Below are 25,855 nucleotides of genomic sequence, written 5' to 3'. Positions count from 1 at the left end.
CGCGTCCATGGGCATGAACACAAGGTTCGAGGTCGACTCCCACTTCTCCAAAGCATAACCTTACATTCACTTCTCGTTTCGATAATGGCATTAGTGTTGAAAGTTATACCTGGTGAAATACCAGATGAGTATGACCCGTGAAAACTTCCGAGTTCACACATAGTAAGGAAGGCATAGGTTCAACCCATCAGGGCGTCTTACGAACATATACCACAAACTTCGGGGTAAATAATACAAGCTCGAAAGTAGAGCATTGTTCAAAAGCAGATGATACAATTTACCAAGGCATTATATACCCATGGAAAGGCTCTCAAGGTTATTCAATATGAAGGACACTGTCGGATAAAATCCAACAAAGGAACCGATGGTCCACAAGGGATCTGAGGTGAGCACCGGTACTCAACCAGAGGAAGAAGAATGCACGGGCATCATATTATAGAACATCAGAATGATTCGATGCTTAGATAATAAAGGAATTTCGATTTCCAAAACAAAGGATCAGAAGCAGTCGCTCTGATCAAGGATGGATAAGTTGGATATACCAGTGGCACAATTGACGACAAATAGTTTGGTCGAGAACCAGCTCATGTTCAAAAATGATGTCTGAGCCGGAAGGATAATTTAGAAGGGTTGATAGATGATTGTGTGCATTCGCACACATGCTGAATCAATAGGATCAAAATGACGATGCCTAAGGATACTAACGAATATTGCCAGACATATGGAAAGCATCCATAATGCAAGCAGATAAGTATTGCAGAGCAATAAGCTATTAAGGATTTTTGGAGGATCAAATAGTATTTCGAAGACCATTGTGAAACACATGAACAACTGGGGGATGAGCGGATACTCGATAAGTGCGAGAATTATTCTTAGGGGTATTCAAGTGGCAAGGAACTGCAAGGCAGTAGGCACAAAGTATTGTCGGAACATTAGAGAGAATTTCGAGGTATCTTGTAATAATAAGATCGATTGGGTATAAAGTAAGAATGACGGGTGTAAGTATTTATCGTTAGGGATATTGCAGTGGTAGGGAATTGCAAAAGCAACAGGCACAAGGTCTCGGGAGAATATCGGAAGGTATGTTCAGAATCCTTCGATGCACAAAGTAATCATCTGGACTGAAGGGGCTCTCCGGGAGAAAGTATTATCGAGAACCTAGATTCCGAGTTAGTAAAATCGTTTAACCCGAATAGAAGAGATGTCAGAGTCCCAGAGCATAGGTCGAGGAATAAAAGATCCTACTACCACCCAAAGGCGACGTGGGCCCGTAAGGCACACAGCCAAGTTAGTAAAAGTTTTGCAATGGCTAGACTCAACTTCGACCAAGGAGTTGGAAAGGGGGATTCCTACAGGCAGTCGGCTCTGATACCAACTTGTAACGCCCCCGATTCAATCGTACACTAATCATGCACGCAAATGTGTACGATCAAGATCAGGGACTCACGGGAAGATATCACAACACAACTCTACAAATAAAATAAGTCATACAAGCATCATAATACAAGCCAGGGGCCTCGAGGGCTCGAATACAAGTGCTCGATCATAGACGAGTCAGCAGAAGCAACAATATCTGAGTACAGACATAAGTTAAACAAGTTGCCATAAGATGGCTAGCACAAACTGGGATACAGATCGAAAGAGGCGCAGGCCTCCTGCCTGGGATCCTCCTAACTACTCCTGGTCGTCGTCGTCAGCCTGCACGTAGTAGTAGGCACCTCCAGTGTAGTAGGGGTCGTCGTCGACGGTGGCGTCTGGCTCCAGGGCTCCAGCATCTGGTTGCGACAACCAGGTAGAAGGGAAAGGGGAAAAGAGGGAGAAAGCAACCGTGAGTACTCATCCAAAGTACTCGCAAGCAAGGAGCTACACTACATATGCATGGGTATATGTGTAAAGGGCCATATCGGTGGACTGAACTGCAGAATGCCAGAATAAGAGGGGGATAGCTAATCCTGTCGAAGACTACGCTTCTGGCAGCCTCCGTCTTGCAGCATGTAGATGAGAGTAGATTTAAGTCCTCCAAGTAGCATCTCCAAGTAGCATCTCCAGTAGCATCGCATAGCATAATCCTACCCGGCGATCCTCTCCTCGTCGCCCTGTAGAAAAGCGATCACCGGGTTGTCTGTGGAACTTGGAAGGGTGTGTTTTATTAAGTATCCGGTTCTAGTTGTCATAAGGTCAAGGTACAACTCCAAGTCGTCCTGTTACCGAAGATCACGGCTATTCGAATAGATTAACTTCCCTGCAGGGGTGCACCACATAGCCCAACACGCTCGATCCTATTTGGCCGGACACACTTTCCTGGGTCACGCCCGGCCTCGGAAGATCAACACGTCGCAGCCCCACCTAGGCAAAACAGAGAGGCCAGCACGCCGGTCTAAACCTAAGCGCACAGGGGTTTGGGCCCATCGCCCATAGCACACCTGCACGTTGCGAGGGCGGCCGGAAGCAGAACTAGCCCCCTTAATACAAGAGCAGGCTTACGTTCCAATCCGGCGCGCGCCGCTCCGTCGCTGACGTCTGAAGTGCTTCGGCTGATACCACGACGCCGGGATACCCATAACTACTCCCGCGTAGATGGTTAGTGCGTATAGGCCAATAGCCAGACTTAGATCAAATACCAAGATCTCGTTAAGCGTGTTAAGTATCAGCGAATGCCGAACAAGGCCAGGCCCACCTGTCTCCTAGGTGGTCTCAACCTGCCCTGTCGCTCCGCCACAAAGTAACCGTCGGGGACCGTCGGGAACCCAGGCCCACCTCTACCGGGATGGAGCCACTTGTCCTTTCAGCCCCCTCATCAGAATCACTTGCGGGTACTCATCGAGCTGACCCGACTTTAGTCACCATCTGTATAGTATGTATGTATGTATAGTATATACCCGTGATCACCTCCCGAGTGATCACGGCCCAATAGTATAGCGAGGCAGACTGACAAGAATGTAGGGCCAATGATGATAAACTAGCATCCTATACTAAGCATTTAGGATTGCAGGTAAGGTATCAATGACTGTAGCAGCAATGACAGGCTATGCATCAGAATAGGATTAACGGAAAGCAGTAACATGCTACACTACTCTAATGCAAGCAGTATAGAGAAGAGTAGGCGATATCTGGTGATCAAAGGGGGGGCTTGCCTGGTTGCTCAGACAAGGAGGGGTCGTCGGTGACGTAGTCGTACTCGGTGGCATCAGCGTCGGTCTCATAGTCTACCGGAGATAAGAGGGGGGAGAAACAATGAATACAATGCAAACATAAACACGACGATGCGTGACGTGACAATGAGCGGTGCTAGGTGTGCCCTAACGTGGTATGAGGTGGTACCGGTTAAGGGGGGAAACATCCGGGAAAGTATTCTCGGTGTTTCGCGTTTTCGGGCAGAGGAGCCGGAGGGGGAAAGTTGCGAGTTCGATAGGTTAGGGGTGTGTGGCGAACGAACGGACTGCGTATCCGGATTCGTCTCGTCGTTCTGAGCAACTTTCATGTTGAAAATATTTTAATCCGAGTTACGGATTAAAAGATATGATTTTCTAAAGATTTTATTAATTTTGAAATTTAATTAATTATTTAATTTAATTCGAAAATGGATTTATGACATCAGCATGATGTCATGCTGACATCAGCAGTCAACAGGGTTGACTTGGTCAACCTGACAGGTGGGTCCCGTTCGTCATTGACTGTTTAGTCTAATTAATGTTTAGCTAATCTAATTACTGTTTAATTAAACTATTTAGTTAATTAGGTTAATCTAATTATGATTAATTAACTTAATTGATTCCTTAATTAATTAATTAATTTAATTATTATTTATTTATTTAATATATATTTTTTTTAATTCTTTTTTTTTATAAAACCGTTCTGGGCGTGGGGCCCCCTATCATAGGCTCACAAGGGCCAAAAGCGGGTGTGGGCTAACGGGTTAACGAGCGCCGCCCAGATGGGTGTACCCGGCAGGGGCCGGATCTGGGAAGCGGTGACCACGGCGAGGTCATGGCCGGAGCGGGGCGCGCCGGCCGTGGCCTGTGGAGAGGCGACCGTGGGGAGGAGCGCTCGGGGCCGGCGCTGTCGGGGGAGCAGGGGGACGGAGGCGAGGGCGCCGTCGACGGGGCGAGCGAGGAGCGGTGGTGCTCGCGCGGGGACAGAGGGGAGAGGGAACCGGCGCGGGAGTGAGGCAACGGTGCGGGGCGAGGCCACGGTGAGCGCGGGCGGGGCGCGTCTTGAGGCCGGACGGGGCAGGCGCGGGCGGAGAATGACGGCGATGGGAGGGGGTCGGAGCATGGCAGGGAGCCATGCGCCGGCGCGGACGACGCGGGCGTGCAGGTGCGCTGCTGGAGCGCGGGGAAGAGGAGAAGGAGGGGGGGTCCTCACAAAGGGTTGCAGGGTCATGGCAATGGGCTCGGGGAGGACAGGGACGACGAGGTCGGGGTCGGGTCGGCGACGGAGATGAGGTCGAGGCGGCGAGGTCTCCGGGCGGTGGTGGCGTGACGACGGGCGACGACATCGGGTCGGTGACGAGGCGAGGACGCAGCTTCAAGCGAGCGCCGTGCGAGGGAGAGGAGGGGCCCGGAGGAGTCCGGGAGGGGCGGCGCCGGCGGCGGTTTGCATCGGGCACGAGCGTGCGGGGGGAGGTGATCGAACAGGGGCGCTCCTCTCCCTGTGCCGATGCGTATGTGTGTGTGTTGCGAGTGGCGGCGCTGGGAGGGAGACGAGGGAGAAGTGGGGATCGTGAGGGAGTGGGGCACTAGGGTTCGGGGAATGGAGAGGCAGGCCATATAGGCCACGGCCGGGGTGGGCCGGTTGGCTGGCTAGCTAGCTGGGCCTCATGGCCCAGCGGGGGGGGGGGGTTTCTGGTCTTCTGTTTTTTTTGTTTGTTTTGTTTGTTTTCTTTTATTTATTTTCTCCTCTGTTTTAATTCAATTTAAAATATTTATGCATCTTATAAAACTGTGTCTTCTACACCATAATTATCTATGTAATATATAGTACAAACCGAACAATTTTATTTTAATGTTTGAAAACTTTTATTATTTACCAAATTTTAAATTTGAATTTGAATCGGTTTCGAATTAACTCGAGATTAGCAACTATAATCGAGATGACGTGGCATCACTAGCAGAGGATCACTGTAGCTTAATTACCCGGGCGTCACACGGAAGCTCGATGACGGGTGGCCCAAGGGCGCGTGATCTCTATAGTCAGCGTGTGTCCATGACATGTGGAACCAAGGCGCATGATCTCTACAGTCGGGCGAAGAAAGCCTCCCAGTCGTCCGTTGCTGGGTAGATTGTGACAGAAGGCTCTCAGAAATGAATAAAATTAGTATCTTCAAGACCGTAATGTACTGTAGATATTACCTTATAGGAGATACTACAAGTTTTTTCAATCATTTTCATATTTCTGGTGATGTTAAGAATGACCGATGTACCAGAAGTCAAGGATGCGACCACCCTGAGAAATATGTATATAGATCAACTTTCATACTGCTGTACAGACTGAAACTAGTGAAGCCATCATTGATTGCTAGTTAGTGGTCATTTTCGTTCACATCTAAAGGTTGAACCTTGTTCATCTATATTAAAACAACCTATTTGTAAGTATGAGAGTATGGAATTTGATGATATTTAGGTGCTTGATTCTTGGATCTTATTCTATTATAGTGGTGAATCCTAATAACAGATTAAAATGCTATCACTACTGGGAAAAGGCTTATAGGTGGGGCACATTATTGGCGGGCACCGATAGATACATGCCACCGCTATTTCGTCTAAACAGTGGTGGGTACAAAAGAGGGCTGACAACAGGGGTGGGTACAGAAGAGGGCTGACAACAGGTATTGGATGTGCACTAGCGGGCAAAACATGCCGCCCTCCACTAATAAATTCTTACCATGTTAGTCATGGGCTAAATGTTTCGGTGGCACACATATACTTGTCATCCACCACTGCTAGCTCGTTTTGTAGTAGTGTATACTTTATAGCGTTTGTGGATCAATTATGCCAAAGTTGTGTATGACGCAACTTCCCGCTTAGTAGTGTAGGACAAAATTAAGAGAGACATTTACTTAGTTGTATTTTTTATAAAACATAATACTAAGAATATGCAGCAGAGTCCTGTTGTTTCCTAAAAAACATTTACTTAGTTGCTTACGAGTCTGCGCGATATGGTAGATAAGTTAGGACTTGTCTTTCCTGAAATTTAATTCGCAATATTTCATACGTATTCCTTTACTTTACAAAAACACCTAGGTATTTGAGTAATTTGATTTCTCCAGGGAATAAATACTTAAGTTATAATGCGTTATGCTGCTAACTTCGAAGAACCAAAATAGAGGAGACTATGCTTCAATACGAACATTTGATGGCAATAGTATTCCAAATATAAATCCGCTGTGTGTGTGTGTGCGCGCGCGTGCGTGCGTGCCTGCGTGCGTGTGGGTGTGCGTGCATGCGTGTGTGTGACAAAACCATTCAAAAATTACACGTGTCATAAATTAGTTGGATGCAAGGCTGGTACTGATATAAAGAACAATTGACAAACCAGATGTGCATAGAACGCTCACCAATGCACATGGGTTTAATGTCTGCGAAGCTTTTCACACAACAATGGATTTTGAGTTATAAGGTTTCTATCTAAACGACTTTGTTTGGCACCGCTATGCACACATGTGAAGCTTTCTGCAATTGAGTTTTAGGGTTCTACGCAATTGGTTTGGGTGGCAACAACCAAATTTATTGCCAAAAAGTGGCCAAAAGTGGATGTGAATTTTGACAAAGAAAGCATGAGATACAAGAAAGATGCAATTTTATTATTGAGTGTCAAGATAGCAAAGCTTTTTTTTTGCGGGGAAGGTTAGCAACGATTTTGACCTAGTAGCTATGTTATCTGGTAACCTGGTGCAAAATTCAATCATCTTGTTGCTTTTTTTTAGGGAAACGGCAGGATTCTGCTCCATATTTGTATTGCTTTTCATTTTTTTATAAAAACTGCATTGAACCAGAGAGGTTCAACTGGAAAAAACAACTATACGGTATGAGAGAAAAATCATCTTTTTGATCCTCCATACCCAGTAGGACTGAATCTTTCAAGAACATCATCAGTTATCCTCTAAACTTATCTTAGACTAACCTTACACAAGGCATGTGTAATACATCTAGATGTGGGTCATATTAGATCAACTACGTTTGCAATCCTAATCCCTCGAATAAACCAATCGGAAAGTACCTAAAATCACTAGTAATTTCATGATGCAACAAGATCATGTACATGGACAAAAATAAGATATGCTATAATGCAAATCAAGAGATAAGTACTACAACAGAATGCCACAAATATTATTATAAAAATATTTTATGTTAAGACAACTAATAATGTTGTACTTCAAATATGGTCGTACAATCATCGCTACTATATATTTTTAAAGATTATTCTTATTACATAAAATTAATATACCGAAGACCTTCCACTACTTTAGATATCACCACACGAGTCAATTACTGTAGTTTTCTATACATTTGGATACATCTAATACTGTTAAGACTGATCGATGTACCGAAATTCAGGGCCGTGATCCCTCGAGAAATCTGGATAAAGATCAACGTTCATGCCGCCTTCATGACATCAACAAATGAAGCCGCCTGGGATTTGAATGTTAGTGGCCATTTATAGTTCAGTTATAAAGGTTACAACAAACTTTGTTCATGATATACTACAACAACCTCACGCTTGGATGACATGAGTATGGACTTTTATGATTTTCAGGGTCGTTCGATCTTTGAGTATGATTTCCTGAATTTGGAATTTGCATATTTCATACTTCTTTGCTTTGCATCAAAACATATAACAACATCGGTGTTTGAGAAATATTTTCTCCCTTCACCTCAAATCAATTATCTCAAACACCACACCAAACAAGATATTGATTAACTAATGGACTAACCTGATTATATTATTTTCATTCAAAATACATTATGGTAACATAAGACAAAGAGTGCACCCACACCAAAACAAAACACAAGACAAGAGTGAACAGATTACATGATTGGTAGAAGGAAACAACATGGTGATAAACAACACCATAGTAAACCCAATACATGGCAGCGACACATGAGAACAACAATGAAAATACATTGTAACTTAAATGATATATAGATTCAGATTGCCTCTGGATTATGATGGCACACGACTATGGGATCTCGGTGCATATTGCGCACGGCCGAGGCTAAACAGTAGGAGAATCAGGGAAATACCACGGCTTGGTGAAATTATCATCAGTCCCTTCTGTTGGAGCACTAGGAGTGACGGGAACGACGGACAACTTTGGTTTCTTGAACACCAGGTGGCGAGACGGAGCCCCTAGGTGTTTACTTGAGGAGCTTAAGCAGCTTTCTGCATGCGCCACGATCTCCATCCGTCGGATCGGCTGCTGTGGCTGTGGAGCAGGTGCGTGCACGCGCGTTGGCTGTAGGCCGAGACGTGCTCGTGCCGGAAGCGGCATGTGCATGAAAGGATATGCTGGCACCGGTGGGGTGTCGCTGGCGGGTGCTTCAAAGGGGAATGGAAAGTAAATTTCCAGCTTGGGCGGCAGTGGAGGCGGTGCTGTGGGATCCAATGGCTGTTGTTTAATGGTTAATTGAGTATGAAGTACAGAAATGCGTAGATGTCTCTAATTTTTGCTGGACTTTCTAGAATATTGTTCTTTCACCTTTTGTGCTTTTAGTACATAATAGATTCCTCATCTTGTTGGCTGTGAATTTATTGAAATGCTTCATCATTATACTGCTTGTTTCAATTGACTAAAGTATGAATAGAAATTTAGGACTTAGTTTGAGTACCACCGCGGCGAGGGCGGGTGAGAAGACGAAGAATCTCCAGGACATGATCACGGTGGTGATGCTGTACACAGTGATCATGTAGAAGATGTCGTACATGATGATGAGGAAGATCAAGACGAAGGGCATGATCATGAAGATGAAGATGCCGGAGCAGACGACGATGGAGGCTGGGTACAGGACCCTCATATTCAAGAGCTGCTTCTCAAGCAGACGGATAACGTAAGAGCTGCCGCCTGAGAGAAAGCCAAGCTGGATCAACTGGAGATAGACGCGGTTACTCCATTGTATGAAGGATGCAGGCCCGAGGATACCCGCCTGAAAGTAACGCTCATGGCTCTGGAGATGAAGGTAAAACACAAAATGACCGACGCATACTTCGACGAGAACATGTCATTCTGACACGAACGTCTTCCCAAGGGGAACAAGTGCCCGACCAGTTTCGAGGAGGCGAAGAAAATCATGTGTCCTCTGAATTTACAGCACATGAAATACCATGTGTGCATGAACAATTGCATCATTTATCGGGACGAGCACGCGGAGTCTACCATATGTCCGCTGTGCGGCGTCACTCGATACAAGAAGAGGAAGAAAGCTCCTCGAAAATCGGTGTGGTACTTTCCGATCACTCCTTGTCTGCAGCGGTATTTCGCGGACCCTAAGGTAGCAAAGCTCCTGCGTTGGCATGCGGATAAGGAGGAGAATAAGCGGGAAGATGACGGAAATGATCCGGAGATAAATAAAAAAGACAAGATGCTGAGTCACCCTAAGGATGCAAGCCAGTGGCAAGCGTTGAACTTCAAATACCCAGAATTTGGGAAGGATCCAAGGAACATCGTGCTGGGCGCGAGCACCGATGCAGGTGGGGCTGGAGGAGGATCAGCCTCTAGTAAGCTCCCTCTCTCTGTACTTTCTTGTGATAGACTCTCATGCTTTCATGCAAGTGTGTAACTGTATTATTATTATTATTATTATTATTATTATTATTATTATTATTATTATTATTATTAGTAGTAGTAGTACTATTATTATTATTATTATTATTTTGATATTTATGAGTATTTGCAGGAGCTGATGCAGGCAGAGAGGAGGAGGAGGATGAGCCTCTGGTAAGCTCTCTCTCCATTTAGTTTCTTGTGTCTCTCATGCTTCGATGCAAGTGTGTAACTGTATTCTTTGTTGCTAATTACCAGTCCGCTTTCCTTCTGACCGCCAAATGCAAGGCTCTACGATGGGCATATTTGATCGAATTGGCGACCTCAATCATAGGATGGTTTGGCTCATTCTCTTTTAATAAAATTGTCATCATAGGGAATGCCATAATGACGGACCCATTAGCTATACATTTCACAAAACAAGATGGGAATAGCAGTTGAGCATTGCCTCATAAAATCAGCGACACTTATTTTGGGACGGATGGAGTATAGGCTAAAAGCACAATAGAGAGGAAAAGGAACAATATTCCAGAAAATCCAACAAAACATAGAGACATTTGGCCATTTTACCAAAGCAGCGACCCTTATTTTGGGACTGAGGGAGTAATAGATAGATTTCTCATCTTGTTTGGCTGTGAATTTATTGAAGTGCTTCATCATTATACTGTTTTATATGATTAAATCATGAATAGAAAATTAGGAATTAATTGATGGACCAACCATTCTAGGATTCAGACTACCTTACATAAAGCATGCCATGTTATATTAGTGTTAACATGCTTAAGTTTGCATTTGCACAGGTTGAAGTTGGTACAAACTAACAAGTTATTATTATCTTTTTCGGTATTTATGAAGCAGTTGGAGGAGCCGCTGCAGGAGGAGGTGGAGGAGAACAATGAGGCGCATGTAAGCCCCCTCTTCAGTTTACTTTCTTGTGTCAGTCTCTCTTGCTTTAATTTGAGCTAAATGTGTCACTTATCTGTTGTTATTAATTTAGCAACCTGCTTTCCTACTGACCAGTAAATGCAAGGCTACGATGGGTATATTTTATCGAATCGATAATCTCAATCCTAGGATGGTTCTGTTCATTACGATTCCATCAAGGGATTTTTGTGGCACCAACGTGTCCTTCATCTTCAAATAATACTGCTAGCATATTTTAAGGACACAACATGTCCTTCAAAAAACACGTTAAACTTTTGTACCCCTTCATCTATCAAGTGATTTTTGTATTTGCAATGTGAGTAGGTATGATTAACATCTTTCTTTTTTGCCGCTGGCTGCTATTTTAGTATCCTGGCTGTACCGTTATGGGATATATGAAGCAAGTTTTTTGTAGCTATAATAGGATTGTAATAAAGCGGCGGATCTAGGATTTGAGTTATTGACCAATATGGGGGCAATCATAGACAACATCACAACGGGTAGCAATTTTTTTCGGTCAACCACGTTACAAATAGTTATTGAAGTCCTGATACATCAGAATTCTGGCATATCGGATGAGAATTTACCAAAAGTATTATACAGATTGTTTAACAATAGTTTTACACAATGGCCGTGAGCTCACACCAAGCGACAACACACGACCTCATGTCACCTGCAGCTACTGAACTCCACTCGCTACCTCACAGACCTAACCCTCTATTGTTCCGCATGCTCGCTCAGCCGCTTTTGCCGCCACCAGTGGCATTGAATTCATGACTAAGGTTTTTTTCAATTGCTCATGGCCTAGTTGTATTGCGCATGTTTTCATCTGTTTTTAACTTTTTACAGTGGAAGTGTCTCGATTTATTTATATATTGACTATAGTAGACATGAAGACTAGATGTGTGCTGGACTAGGTTGTGGACTGCGTTCCAAATATTTGTGGGCACCATATTCTAACACTGAATCTGCCCATGTTGTAATATAACACGTTAAACGCCAATTTAAGTTATAGAATAGTGAAGTGGTCGATTGATTGTTTAATTTCAGGTTGATTCCTTCACCCAGATTTGTACAACCGTTCTCTCTCTTAATTCCTTGGTTTTGTGGAGAGTACTTATTGCTGTTCTTGTGTAAACATTATTTGATTTTCACATGAAAGTTTTTTTACTCATAAAACAGCAACAATGCCTACTGAAACAAGTGGGCTGGTTGAGATGTTCCATGGTTCCCTTATAACGACTTCAAAGAGCGGTGTGTCGTGACCATGGCAGCGGTGCCTCGGTGCTGCGATCACCTCCTTAACCAGTCTGGCCGGCGGAGGGTAGGGGAAGTTGAGCTTTGCCTTTATGCCCTTCAACTCCCTAGCCGCGAGGTCGTAGGCGCACGCGGTGACCTCGGGGGAAGAGTACGTCCCCAGCCACAACTGTGTCTTCGTCACCGGGTGCTTGATCGTTGCCGTGAACTTGCCCTCCCCCTTCTTTCTCACTCCAGTTAACTTGCTGTTCTCACCCACTGCTGCGGCTGCCATGGCCTTTACGACAGTCGAACGGAGGTAGATTCCCTTTGAGGTGGATGCCGGATGTGTGCAAGACGATGGATATTAATAGCGGGTTTTGCGCAGCTTACCCAGCCGGCATCATGCCGTGCGTCGCGTACGTATGTTTCAGCTTCATTGGAACCACGCCGCCTCACCAGGAATGGAGAGTGGTTATAAAGACTGACAAAAAATACATATGATGGCGTGCACGTAAAGCTTGCATTGTTACTTTTAACTTTTGTTTTGGTTGTATATCTCCTACTCCCTCTGTCCCATAATATAATAACATTTTTGATACTAGTATAAAAACGTTCTTATATTATCGGATGGAGAGTATAGCTTATACTCGTATACACGATTGCTGGTCATGCGGCTGCTTTCTCGCGCGTCCTCGCTTGGAACGGAACACGACAAAAGATATATATCATGGCGTGTACGTAAAGGGATTAAGTACACTAGTACAGCTTGCATTGCTGATTTTACTGCTTTCATCGCTTTGCCGTTCTGTTCTCGCGCGGATGCATGCGTCTCCTCGGTCGAGCGTGCGCTCTCGTACCTGAAAGTCACCGGATACGGGCACGTTTCATGTCAGTCTAGCTTATCGTCTGATGCCCCGGATGAGGATGAGGTGATCAGACCTAGATTACGTGTGTTTAGCTGATGGGAACCACACTTTTCTGCTGCTTATACATATATTGTGTGAAGTTTGTCTTTTCTTAAACGAATGTTGTCTTTTCTCCCATTGCATTTCTTTCCAACGTGGCTAAGCATCATTGCTAAGTTAGGAATTTAACGGTTTAAGTAATTTTCAAAATAAATTAAATTAGTTTTTCTGATAAAAAAACATCTCAAGTCAGATTGTCAGATTAATATTCGGTATTTCTATTTTTATCATTTCCATAAATGTATCTCCAAAAAGTCTTATAGCATTATAGAGTTTTTCAAGAAAAAAGGCTCTAGGGTATCTTCAATGCTATCCCCCAAAATGGACATTAATATCTGTCCACGGACAGTGATACAGGAGTCGGCCATTCAACCCTATCCATCAAACGTCCGGACACACTTTAAACGGTATTTGAACAAACTGGATGATCCTTTAAACCGGTCTAAATTCATGACATTTTTTGCATATTTCATTTTAAAAAGTGTACATGACATTTTTTAACATAAAATGTTAATCTAGTCTAAATCTTCGCCAGCCATGGAGGCGTCCTTGTTCCATGTCCCGTCTTCCCCATGTCTGGCATCTTTGCCGGGCCTGAGCTCCACGAAGTGAAGTTGTGGCTCACCGGCGATGAAGAGTAAGAAATGGGACACGGGCATGCCCACATGGGATACGAACCCCTTCTTCTCCCATGTCCTACTTTTCCTTGTCGAATTGCGTTGCTTGGATGTCGTCAGTCAATTTGAGGTCCAAGATGGACGTGGAACGGGCCAGACTCGTTGTCCTTGTGGCCCGACGGGAACCACGGGTGACGCGGAGCTGCCTATGTAACCGTTCCCGTTCCCGATCGCCTAAGCCGTCATGCCCACCTCCACTGTTATAGCGTTGCAGCCGGCACGAGCGCTGCACGTGCTCCCGTAGAGCGCTACCTGTTGTTCGACGAAGTTCGGCTCCTCCGAAGCCATGGCCGCCGTGGCCTCCCTGCTTGCAACGTCGCCATAGATTTTGGCCCTCAGCCTGCCGGTAATGCAGGAGGTTGGAAAGGTTGTAGCCTTGCTCCTCCGGCGCCAGCCAAAACATCAACACTAGTGGTGTCGGCTGCTCCTCCATCATGGCGATGTTGAAGTGTGGTTTCGCCATGGACCTGTGTGAGCGGGGGCTCCGGCTCATCGTCACGTCGTCGTCTCTCACCTCCGGCGAACCAGCCTCTATTCGTCACACATGACGGTGCTGCTAGTCAGCCGCAAGCCTGGCCAACTCGTGCTTCTTCTCCGCTGAGAGGGTCTCCCACTTTGCTCTAGAGCTTGTCGTGGCAAAGGTGGTGCACAGAGGAATAAAAATGGACGTGGTGTGGTGCGGATCATGTTGTGCGCGGCCATGTATAAATAAAGGGCATCGACCAAGTCAAACATCAAGTTGTTTCAGTGCGGACACTGGAGTGGGTTTCTCGGCTATCACGTCTGTTTAATGTCGACACACAGATAGATGAGCACCCGACTTCAATGCGGTAGATAGTCATCTCATCACCCCATCCGGTCACGTCTCTCCGGCATTGAACAGGCGTGGAGACCATGACGTGACGGGGGTGGCGCACTCGGGCAGCACTCCCATTCAATGATGGCTCTAGTGACCGGTCGCGTCCCCTCTAGGCCGGCCTGAATGCAGCATGGATAGTGGAGATGCAGTTGCGCCGGAGATGGCGCGTGCTCGAGAGAATATTTTGATTGGACCGGGGTGCTGAACTAGTACGTTGTGGGGGTTCGTAAGCCTGCTCACCTCCCCCTGCTTTGCATCCAGTTGGCGGGATTTCTGACAAGCCAATGCATCCACACATCAATGGGTACATCATGGATGGCTTGCTACTCCAAGACACCTCGATGCCCTTAGTATGGTAAGTAAACAATACAATCTTTGTGTTAAATAAAATATCACAATTGTAGATGCGATCTCTTTGAATCTAATGAGGAAGAGGCTCTGTTACCATGTGAAAGTATTTGGGAAGTATAGAACCCTTTATCTCGGGCCGTATTGTATATATTGGGCAAAAGCCTTGGTACACAAGTTATAGTGAGAAATCAAGAGAGATCAGAGAGATAGACCAAACAGGTCGTTACAGAGAGATACGGGAGAAGAAGAGATAGAATTGAGGTACAAGTTAAACAGCCTATCCTATCCCTATAGAATTACTCTAAGACCCTTGAGGAGCTTAAGCAGCTTTCCGTCTGCGCCATGATCTGCATCCGTTGGATAGGCTGTTGTGGCTGTGGAGCAGGTGCGTGCACATGCACCGGCTGCAGGCTGAGACGTGCACGTGCCGGAAGCGGGATGTGCAGGAACGGGTATGCAGACACCGGTGGGGTGTCTCTAGCGGGCGCTTCAATGTGGAAGGAAAAGTAAACTACCAGCTTGGGCGGTGGTGGAGGCGGTGCTGTGGGGTCCGGTGAAAATTTAACAACCTGAAAGAGTGGTGCATGTGCGTCGTGACCGCGGCTGCGGTGCCTCGGTGCAGCAATCACCTCCATTACCAGTTTGGCCGGCGGAGGGTAGGGGAAGTTGAGCTTTGCCTTTGTGCCCTTCAGCTCCCTAGCCGCAAGGTCGTAGGCGCACGCGGCGACCTCAGGGGACTGGTACGTCCCCAGCCACAACAATGTCTTCGTCACCGGGTGCTTCATAACTGCGGTGAACTTGCCATCCCCCTTCTTTCTCACCCTAGTTAACCTGCTGTTCTCACCCGCTGCTGCGGCTGCCATGGCCTATACCACAGTCGAATGGAGGTGGATGCACTTTGAGGTGGATGCCTGATGTGTGCAAGACGATGGGGTTTAACAGCGGGTCTTGCGCAGCCCAGCCTCCGGCATCAAGCCATGCGTCGCATACACACATTTCAGCCTCACTGGAACCACGCCGCCCCACCATGAATAGGGAGTGGTTGTTAACACTGACAAAAAATATATATCATGGCGTGCACGTATAGAACCGCCTTACAGCTTGCATTGTTCCTTTTCACTTTGGGAAACGTTTATACCCGGCGCACTGGCTGAGTCTTCCGCCGGTCGCGCACGGGGCGTGCGATCCGTTTTTCCTTGTTGCGCCAAGTCGCTCGTCCACGCATCCCGGCCCACATGCAACACCCTCTTTCCCTCTTTCATAGCCACGCATCTACGGCCTTATCCATCTGCCAACCGCTCTTCTTCCTCCCCAGCTCTTTCTCTCTCCACGAGCGACCAAAGCACACGCTATGCCGATGAAAGCCAACCGGCTAGACCAGATCCCACTCGCCAGGGCGGTGCTCCTACCCCCCCCCCCCCCCCCCTCATGGCGCACTCCATCCATCCATCTAGCTCCACTCCAACGATGACCCCCCCCCCCTGAAAGCTACAACCAGTTGAGATAGAAGCTACTACCGGTGACGGATTTTGCTACATTCATCACGGCGGGTCTGCGACCTACTAGCGCGGTGCCTTTTTTTGTTGCAACCGTCCTAAGATTTTGCTACTACCGGCGGGATTTTTGCTACATCCATCATATGTGGGGAAGACCGCGACCTGCGACGGCAACGGCAACGAATTGGTGCAAACGGACATGGAAAAAAGCATCAACCGGCCTAGTATAAGTTCCAACCGATGGAGAAAAAAGCTTCAACAGGCATGACAGAAAAGCTTCAATCCTCATAGAAAAGCTGGAAGCAGCTACGAAAAAAGCTTCAACCGACCATGAAAAAAGCTTCAAGCTAGAGCCAACAATGGTTATGACGGCGAGGCTACGACGGGTTGACGGCAAGGAGCTGCACGCAATTTTTTGCTGCAATCGACAATGGGAAAAGCTACAACCGGTGCCACGTCTTGCTACTCCCGGCAAAACCCGACTAAGGTTGAATAAAATCGTGGTCGGCGCCGTACTGTCGACATGAATGGTTGTAGCGATTCCTGTCACCGGTCGTAGCAAAAATGAACCATGGTTGAAGCAAAATATATCTGCACTTGGATGATGAAGGAGAAAAGATTGGCTGGGCGTGGCCATGGCGACAGGGCTGCGGCGAGGGACAGCGGCGGAGCTGCAACCTGAGCTTCACCCGTCGCTGCTGAGAGCTACAACCGCAGGCGCAGCTATTTCATGGGTCAAGGCGGCGACGAGGACAGACGGCGAAGATGGGGACTGGCGACGCGGACAGCCGACGAGGATGGGGACCGGCGACGAGGACGGCCAGCGGGAGTGGGGACCGGCGACGAGGTCAGGCACCGGAGGGGAGAGGACGCACGTGCCGAGTGGGAGATGTGATTTCCAGCGAGAGGAAGAAGAAGCTGCGGGGCAAACCCTTTTTTTTCGCCAGATCCAATGGCCCATGCGGCTCAAATCCAACGGCCCTGACGCGACCGGCCGAACGGTTGGGCCGGTGCGCCGGCGCAGATTAGTGCCCTTTCACTTTTGTTTGGTTGTATTTCTCCTAGCTTATACTGTTATACACGCACTGCTTTCCAGTTCCGCCGTTTCTATTACCAGGAGACTAGTTTCTTGCTGATTAACACGATCACCACCCAAAAGCAAAGGTTATTAACACGACAAAAGATATATGCAATGGCGTGTACGTGAAGGGATCAAGTACACTAGTAGTCTAGTACAGCTTGCATTGCTGATTTTTGTGATTTCGCGCGCGTCCTCGGCCGAAAAGCGCCGGATACAGGCACGTTACACGTCAGCCTAGCCTATCATCTGATGCACCATATGGGATGAGACATAGATTACGTGCGCTTAGCTGGTGTGAACCACACTTTTCTGCTTCTTATACATATATTGTGTGAGGTATGTCTTTTCTTAAACGATGGTTGTCCTTTCTTCTAATGCATTTCTTTCCAACGTGGTTAAGCATCATTGTTAAGTTAATACGGCGAAACATGGAACAGTGGCATTTAGCGGGAGCCAAAGCTATAGAGACCCCATTCGGGGATTTAGATGCGAGATATTATTTTTACCCCTTTTGGCTTTCTCTTTTCCCTTTAGTCCCGTGCTGCTCTTATCTTAGTCTTTGATCTTTTGATCAACTCTTGTAACCTGTCTGTTCTCTGCTAAACTATTGAAGCCAGCCAAGATGGATCTTTCAAAAAAAAATCATTGTTACGTTAGAAATTTAACGGTTAAAGGAATTTTCAAAATAAATTAAGTCATTTCTTCTGATAAAAACACATCTCAAGTCAGATTTTTAGATTAGTATTCGGTATTTCTATTTTTATCATTCCCATAAACTTATCTCCAAAAAGTTTTGTAGCATTGTAGAGTTTTTCAAGAAAAAAAAAGCTTTAGGGTATCTTCAACGCTATCCACTCATACAGAAATGGTATCCATCCACGACAATAACACAGGAGCCGGCCATCCAACCCTATCCATGAAATGTCTGGACACATTTTAAGCAATATTTGAACAAACCAGACGATCATTTAAACAAGACCAATTTCAAGACATTTTTAACATATTTCATTTAACAAAAGTGTACATGACATTTTTAACATAAAATGTTAACCTAGTCTAAATCTTCGCCAATTGTGGAAGCGTTCGTGTTCCATATCCTGTCTTTCTCAGGTCCGACATCTTTGCCAGGCCAGAGCTCTACGATGTTCAGCTACGGGTCACCGGCGAGGAAGAATAAGACATGGGACACAGATATGCCCACATGGAATGCGGACGCCTACGTCTCTCATATGTCCTACTCTTCCTTGTCGAATTCCGCTGCTTGGACATAGCTAGTCGATGTGAGGTTCATGATAGACTTGGACGGGCTAGACTCGTGGTCGTTGTGGCCCACGTGAACTGTGGGTGATGCAGAGCTACCAATGTCCCCGTTCGTGATCACCTAAGCTACCACGCCCGCCTCCACCATGATTGTGTTGCAGCCAACGCAAGCGCTGCACATGGTCTCGCAGAACGCTCCCTTCTCGTCGACAAAGATCGGCTACTCCGAGGCCATGGCCGCTGTGGTCGTGAACCCACCATAGATTTGGTCCTCAGCCAGCTAGGGATGCGTGAGGAGGGCGAGGTAGGAGCCTGGCTCCTCCTGCGCCAGCCAAAACATCGACACTGGCAGTGCTGCCTGCTTGTCCATCATGACGATGTTGAAGTGCGGTTGCATGCATGGACTGGCACTGGCGGGGGTGCCGGATCGTCGTCATCTCTCACCTTCGGCAAGCCGACTTCTATCCGTCGCGCATGACAACGCTTCTAGTCGGCCGCAAGGCTGACAAACTGGTGCTTCTGCTCCGTTGAGAGGTTCTCCCACTTCGATATAGAGCTCGCCATGGCAGAGTTGGTGCACGAAGGAGGAACTAAAATGGACGTGGCATGGTCCAGATCAAGCTATGTGCGACCACATATAAATACCAGGCACCGACTAAACCAAACATCGAGTTATTTCAGTGCAGGCACCAAAGTGGGTTTCTCGGCTATCCCGCTTATTTAATGTCGACATGCAGACAGACGGGTAGCCGGTCTCAATGCGGTAGAGAGTCGCCTCGTCGCCCCATCCGGTCACTAATACTTCCCAAACATATCTACTTTTCCAACCACTTTTGCTCTTGTTTTGAACTATAATTTGCATGATTTGAATGGAACTAACCTGGACTGATGATGTTTTCGGGAAGAATTGCCATGGTGTTATTTTTGCACGGAAATAAAAGTTCTTGGATGGGGCTAAAACTTTACGGAGAATATTTTTAGAATATATAAATAATACTGGCGAAGAGAAATACGAGAGGGAGGCCACCATGGCACACCCACCCCCCTAGGGCGCGGCTGGCAGGCTTGTGCGCCCCTGGTAGCTCCGGCAACCCTAACTCCAACTCTATAAATACCTATTCATCCAGAAAACAGAGAGATGTAATCATCGCGTTTTACGATATGAAGCCGCCGCCACCTCCTGTTCTTCATCGGGAGGGCTGATCTGGATGATTACTTGGCCGTATCAACCTGCTTGTTAGGTCTCCTATCGAGAAAAAGAGAAAGTGGCTTGAGCAAAAGTAAACAAAGTGTAAATATGAGAATTATAAGTTATCAATGTTAAACTACTCAAGTTACTATAGAATCACTCCAAAAATTACCATACAGTGATGATGAAGCTAAAAAGAAAAAGGAAAGACAATGAGAGCTCACCTGCGTGAATATTGCTTCTGCTGACTGAGGGGTGGAATGCTCTCACTGGTGCCCTTATCGGTGAACCGAATACCAAGCTCTTGTACGACAATGATCTTGATATGGTAATCCATTTAAGCTTCCGATAGTATGGCAGAGTCAACTGGTGCAACTGGTGGCGGCGGAGAAGATACCTTGAATTTCTTGCGTCTTGTGTAAGTCTTATCCAAAGCCTTCACAAGAGAAGCACCATAGCCCTTGAAGGAAGATTCTTTGCCCACCTCAACCCGCTTGTCTGCCATATCTGGCTGGCTAAGCATCCTTCCCCTCCATCAACTAATGTCGTGCAAAAAGGTTGACTAAGCATAATTTGCGACTCGAGAACATGTTCAATCCTCACACTTGTTGGCGTGCCTTCATCATTTGCTGCTCCGCTGGACAACACATTTGCATTTGTTGTAGCACTGTCTTGGACGTCTACATAGGCTGCCCTACTGCCTGAAGAATCATAGGCTCCTTCTTGAGCACGAAAAACAATTCGATAGTCTCCATCATCATCGGAGTAGCCATCGTTATCGTCACCATCATCGTGGCTCTTATCGTTGGTATATGACTCATGAACAAGTTGTTTGCCAGGAAGCAAGCTGAAAGAAGCCTTGTTTCTATCTGTAGGGGACTTCAACTTCATCAAAGAAGCTACCTCCTGAATTGCTGCATCTCCTTTGCGTTTCCTTTTCATTGTGCCCTGTCGCGTACAAGAGGAGGAATACAGTTAAAAATGTCCCACAATTTTTTTTGAAAAAAATATAGAAATACCAGAGGGCATAGTAACCTTCATAATTAAAGTATAGAAACACCACAAGAAAAATCGTACCACCCCTTTCAAATGTACATGATGAAAAATACCCAGAAACAACTTTGTGAAATTTGCTACTACATCGTAATTTATACACAACTGTCCTGGAAACAACAATTTGACAGTCATAGTCATGAACGAAATTTACTTATGGAATATCAACGAAAATGTGCTAAATTTTAAAGAGAAAAGAGGAAAGGTAAATAGTAGTACAACACATACCGGTTGGTAGACTTGCTAATACTTGGCGAGAGTTTATATACATCAAACAAGGCAATACTACAAAATAGTGATGGTAATTGTGCAAAGTACAGACCATAGCCTTAAAACAAAAGTGCAGAAACACATCGTGAACACATAGCAACAAAAGAACTGCAGTGATGCGCGTTGACTAACAAAAATAAAATTAATTTTTGGCATGAACGAAAATTAAGAGACTAGTAATTTTGCTACAGCAGGCATGCCCATTTCCAAAGGAGAAATATGATAACTACTATATATCCGACGAGTTGAAAAAACAAATCCCAGAGCTTACAGACCTTGGTACATTAGAATAGCAATCACGGTAAAATAAAATAAAACTAGCATGGTGAAATATTAGGACATTGAGCACTATGAACTGACAAATGGTCTACAATTGTGAGGCTACAAACCTGATTAATAAGATGCAATAGGACTGATAACTATAAAACATGAAATATGGCGATAACTAGCAGTGGATAAATTACTGCACATAATGTGAGGAAAATATGTGTCCAAATTAAACTAAGCCAGAGTAACAACTCAAGGGCATGCCTGATAACTGAGGTGAAAAAAGCGTGATAACTACAAAGTGCATCCATCAGCCAATTTCAATCCAGCTCCATAAAAGTTTGTGCTGAGACGATACAAATTTCATTTCCAATGTGATACAGGGGCGAAAATCATGGTGATGAAATACAAACAGGCAGCAAATCTAGCAAATAAAACACCCAAAACACTCAATAAACTTCAATCCCAATAAACTAGTATCAACATGATATAGTAACGACAGAAGTCTCGATATCCGCCGATTTCAAACTCATCCAAAAATTTCTGCGAATCGTTTTTTGATTTCGGCGAGTACGGGAAAAAATTTAGCGCCGTTGGGAAGAAAATCAGAGAGCGGGGGGAGGGAGGATTGCAGGCCCACCGAACACTCGCCGCCGTCCGCCGCGAAAGCAGGCACCTGTGCTGGATTCAAAACCGTCGCCTTCTTCCTTCACAAAAACAAACATACTTAAGTCTGTGGTTCGCTTGATACAAATCTAGATATATAATATAAGCAAAAAGGCTGAAGTGGCCAATTGCCCAATTTAGTTGCAGCAAGTGACTAAAAAGAAAGCAGTACAGTCTAAGCCTTAAGCTTGACAACGACAACGACAGCGACGCAAGAGCAAAAAACAACCACAGAAGCTTACACATATCACTAGGCTTGCACACAGTTTCTCTCCAGAAATGACACCACCGCTATACAGATCAGCACATGAAGGGAAGCAAAGCGGAAACCAAAATCCATCAGCCACAGGATGAAACTAGTACTATGTGCGCTCCACGACCGGTACCACGAAAATCCTAATAAAAGTTCAAGAGGCGACGGGCAGTCAAAGCGGCCGGCGAAATAATTTTGGCGCCCCAGATCAGATCCCGGCAACATACGTCAGGGTGGAGCCGCCTGTCGTACCTTCGTGAACTCACGGACCCAGGCACGCACGGCCATGCCTCAGATCTGCCCCGGGCGAGAGCACAGCGGACCAAACCACCCGCGGGCTGCCGCTAAGCAAACGAATCTATATCTCCGTTCTCCGACCACATTTCCGTTAAATAAAAGTTGATTATCGAGGAGCCGGGGGAGGATTTAGCAAACCTTGGGGTCAGGGTCGAACCGCGGTGAGGAGTGGACCATGCCGGTTGGTCTCTCCACTAGGGCTGGACACGAGCCGAGCCGAGCCGAGCTTGCTCCGAGCCTGGCTTTGGCTCGCTCTGAAGCGGCTCGGCTCGGCTCGCTCAGCCAACGAGCCTAGTTCAGGTGGCTCGGCTCGTTTTAGGTGTGGCTCGGCTCAGACCGAGCCGGCTCATAAGCCAGCTGCTCCAGAGCCTTTGTACCTATGTATATCAGTATATACTCCACAATCTTGATTCTTTTGCAGTAATTAAACTCATATTTTGGAAAACAAACAATTTATATTGCTAAAAATGAAACATCCAGCAATCTATTGTTTTAAGAAATGGTCATAGTAATGAAAAATAAGCTTTCTTCTATGAGTTCTTCTACGAAAATTGTAACAATGTAACAGATTAGAGAAAGAATTGGGCAGCATTTCTACTGTATTTTGGACAGAACTTCCTTTGATCTTTACACAACAAAACATCAAATATTGACAGCCAAACAAAGAAATTTTGTATAGCATAACACATCAAAACAACACACACACACATGAGCTTGGACACTCATCCTCTTCCACCTTCTCATGATCCTCCTCCGCTTGCTTATCATGTTCCATTGCCTAGCACACAAAAACAACACACACACACACACATGAGCTTGGACACACATTTATTTGACTTTTGGATAGCAAAAACAGCACATACATGAGCTTGCACAAATATATATTTGACTTTTCGATAGCAAAAACAGCACCTAGGTGAGCTTGCACAAACATATATTTGACATTTGTGTACCAAAAAGAGCACACACATGAGCTTGCACAAACATATATTCGACATTTAGGTACCAAAAACAGCACATATGAGCTTGGGCACACATAAATTTGACTCTCAAAAAGAAAAACAGCACATACACGAGCTTGCACAAATATATATTTTGCACCTACATACCTGGGAAGATGTAGCCTCCCTCTCATAGTAGTTTGCGGAGCCGGAGGCAACAGCGATTCCGGCACGCACCCCAGCGCCGGCGGGTTCAGGAAGACGTCATAGCAGAGGTTCCTTTTTTACCCTATACAACAACTCAGCGATTGGGAAATTGCTGGAATCATTTGCCAGCTTCCTTGGCAGCCGCACAGTAGCTACTGCATTGCCCTTCCCATTCTCCTTCTGCATCCCCGAGACCGGCAACTTGCTCTTCATAATGGAGTCCAACGACCTTGTTTCTCCTTCTTCCCACCCGCCTTCCCCTTTTCTTTGTCCATTGTCTCCATACATCAGCAAAGAACAAACGGTCAATCATCAACAACAGTAAACTAATTAGACATGGAGTCTATGTAATTTTCCAGCAAGTAGATTATTTTTCAAGCTACTATGCTACAACAAGTAGATCATCAACTAGGTCATCAACAGCAGAAAACTAATTACACATGGAATCAATGAAAATTTTGATCTATCCATCCATTCTGCCCTACAACTCCATCCATCCATGATCCATCCATCCGTCGCCGCTACATCTACCCGTACAGGCTATAATACATCCATCCATTCTGCCCTACAACTCCATCCATCCATGATCCATCCATCCGTCACCGCTACATCTACCCGTACAGGCTATAATACATCCATCCATCTAGCCCTACGTAGATGTGGGAGTTCGGCCCTACATCCGTCCATCCATCTACCTGTCTGTATACATCTACCTGACTACATCCATCGATCCATTGATCCATCCATCAGATGTGTACTGGAAGTTCGAACTACATAACTACATCCATCGATCCATCCATCCATTGATCCATCACATGCGTACTACTGAAGTTCAGAGAGCTGCGGCTAGGGATTGGGAAGGAAGGAGGTACCTGCTCCCGCTCGTCATGTTCCACGAGAAACCAGGGGAGGCGCGTCCGTCTGCGTCCGGTGTGATGAGGAACGGTCGCGCCGCCCGTCGTCGTCGGTGCCGAGTCCGTTGTTATCGGTGTGGCGAGGAAACGCGGCGTCGCTCGTCGCCGTCGATCCAGATCTGCGGCGTGGTGAGAGAGGGGCGAAGCGGCGCAGAGGAGAGAAAGGGAGAGACGAGAGACTGGCTTTGTGTTGCCCGTGCCCTAATGCTGCGCTAGCCATTGCGATGGACGATAGAATTGGGCTGGGCCGCAAGCGAGTCACCGAGCTGGACCGGCCGAAACTCGGCTCGGCTCGGTCGCGAAACGGGCCTGTTTTCAGACCTCGGCCCGCTCGATTATCCTATCGAGCTGAGCTGTAACGGGCCGAGCTGGAGCGAGCTTCGGGCCGAGCCGAAAAGCTCGCTCGTACGTCCAGTCCTACTCTCCACCTGCAGTGAGCAAGCGCGCGCTTGGTCGGTCGGCTGGCGTTAGACGATGAAGCAGTCACAGGTTTGCCCGGCTGCACGGGTAGATGGAGAGGTGAATCGAGGGCCAACTGTGGAGGCGGAGGGATGGTGAGAGCCAAAGTGAACAACGACGAGACGGAAAGGAACGCGAGGTGTCGTTGGAGGCTGGCTGTGAGTGGAGGAATTCTTCATCGGGGCTGGCGCTATATATATGCTCGGGCCGGACCTATCTTTGGAATTATGCGCCATTGATGACAGATCGGACAGTGAAGAAGGGCCGGGTTGATAGGAAACGAGCCTAGAGTTGAAAATGCGAATGATAGGCAGGTGGTTGAAATTTGAAGACCGGAAGGGCGGGGCGGGAGAAATTGGTCCAAATTTTTTTTTTGTTTGAGTTGTATTTTGTCCAAAAGTTTCTTTTTTGAGTTGTATTTGGTCCAAAAGTGAAGGTTTCAATTCACCAAAAAATTCAAAATAACTATTATATTTAGCTGGGTTCCAGCTGCACGTTGCCATCAAATGTGAGGTCGAATATGTCACCCTTTTCTGAAATAGCGATTCCGAAACAGACATTAAGTGAAAGACCTTTAGATGTGAGTCAGACTAGAATGGACTACATTAGCAATCATTCCCTGGAATAACCCAATTGGACGATACCTACTATCACTAGTAATTTCATGATGCAACAAGCTCATGTACATGGAAGAAAATAAGGATATACTATATGACATCCATACTAC

The 25,855-nt window shown here is 46.2% G+C and overlaps 1 protein-coding gene across 1 annotated transcript; it reads right to left on the bottom strand.

Moving 5' to 3' along the window:
* Window positions 1-8,215: 8,215 nt before the first annotated feature.
* LOC123161940 (ethylene-responsive transcription factor ABI4-like) lies at window positions 8,216-12,215 on the bottom strand. Its single transcript, XM_044579750.1, has 3 exons — window positions 11,925-12,215; window positions 10,880-10,888; window positions 8,216-8,608 (listed from the first exon to the last, which is right to left on the bottom strand). The coding sequence occupies exons 1-3, from the start codon at window positions 12,213-12,215 to the stop codon at window positions 8,216-8,218; spliced, it is 693 nt and encodes a 230-aa protein (XP_044435685.1).
* Window positions 12,216-25,855: the final 13,640 nt, after the last annotated feature.

This window comes from Triticum aestivum, chromosome 7B (genome assembly GCF_018294505.1).
Source record: "Triticum aestivum cultivar Chinese Spring chromosome 7B, IWGSC CS RefSeq v2.1, whole genome shotgun sequence".
NCBI classification, from domain to species: Eukaryota; Viridiplantae; Streptophyta; class Magnoliopsida; order Poales; family Poaceae; genus Triticum; species Triticum aestivum.
The sequence above is the reverse complement of the archived record's forward strand: the minus strand, read 5'-3'. Positions and strand labels throughout refer to the sequence as shown.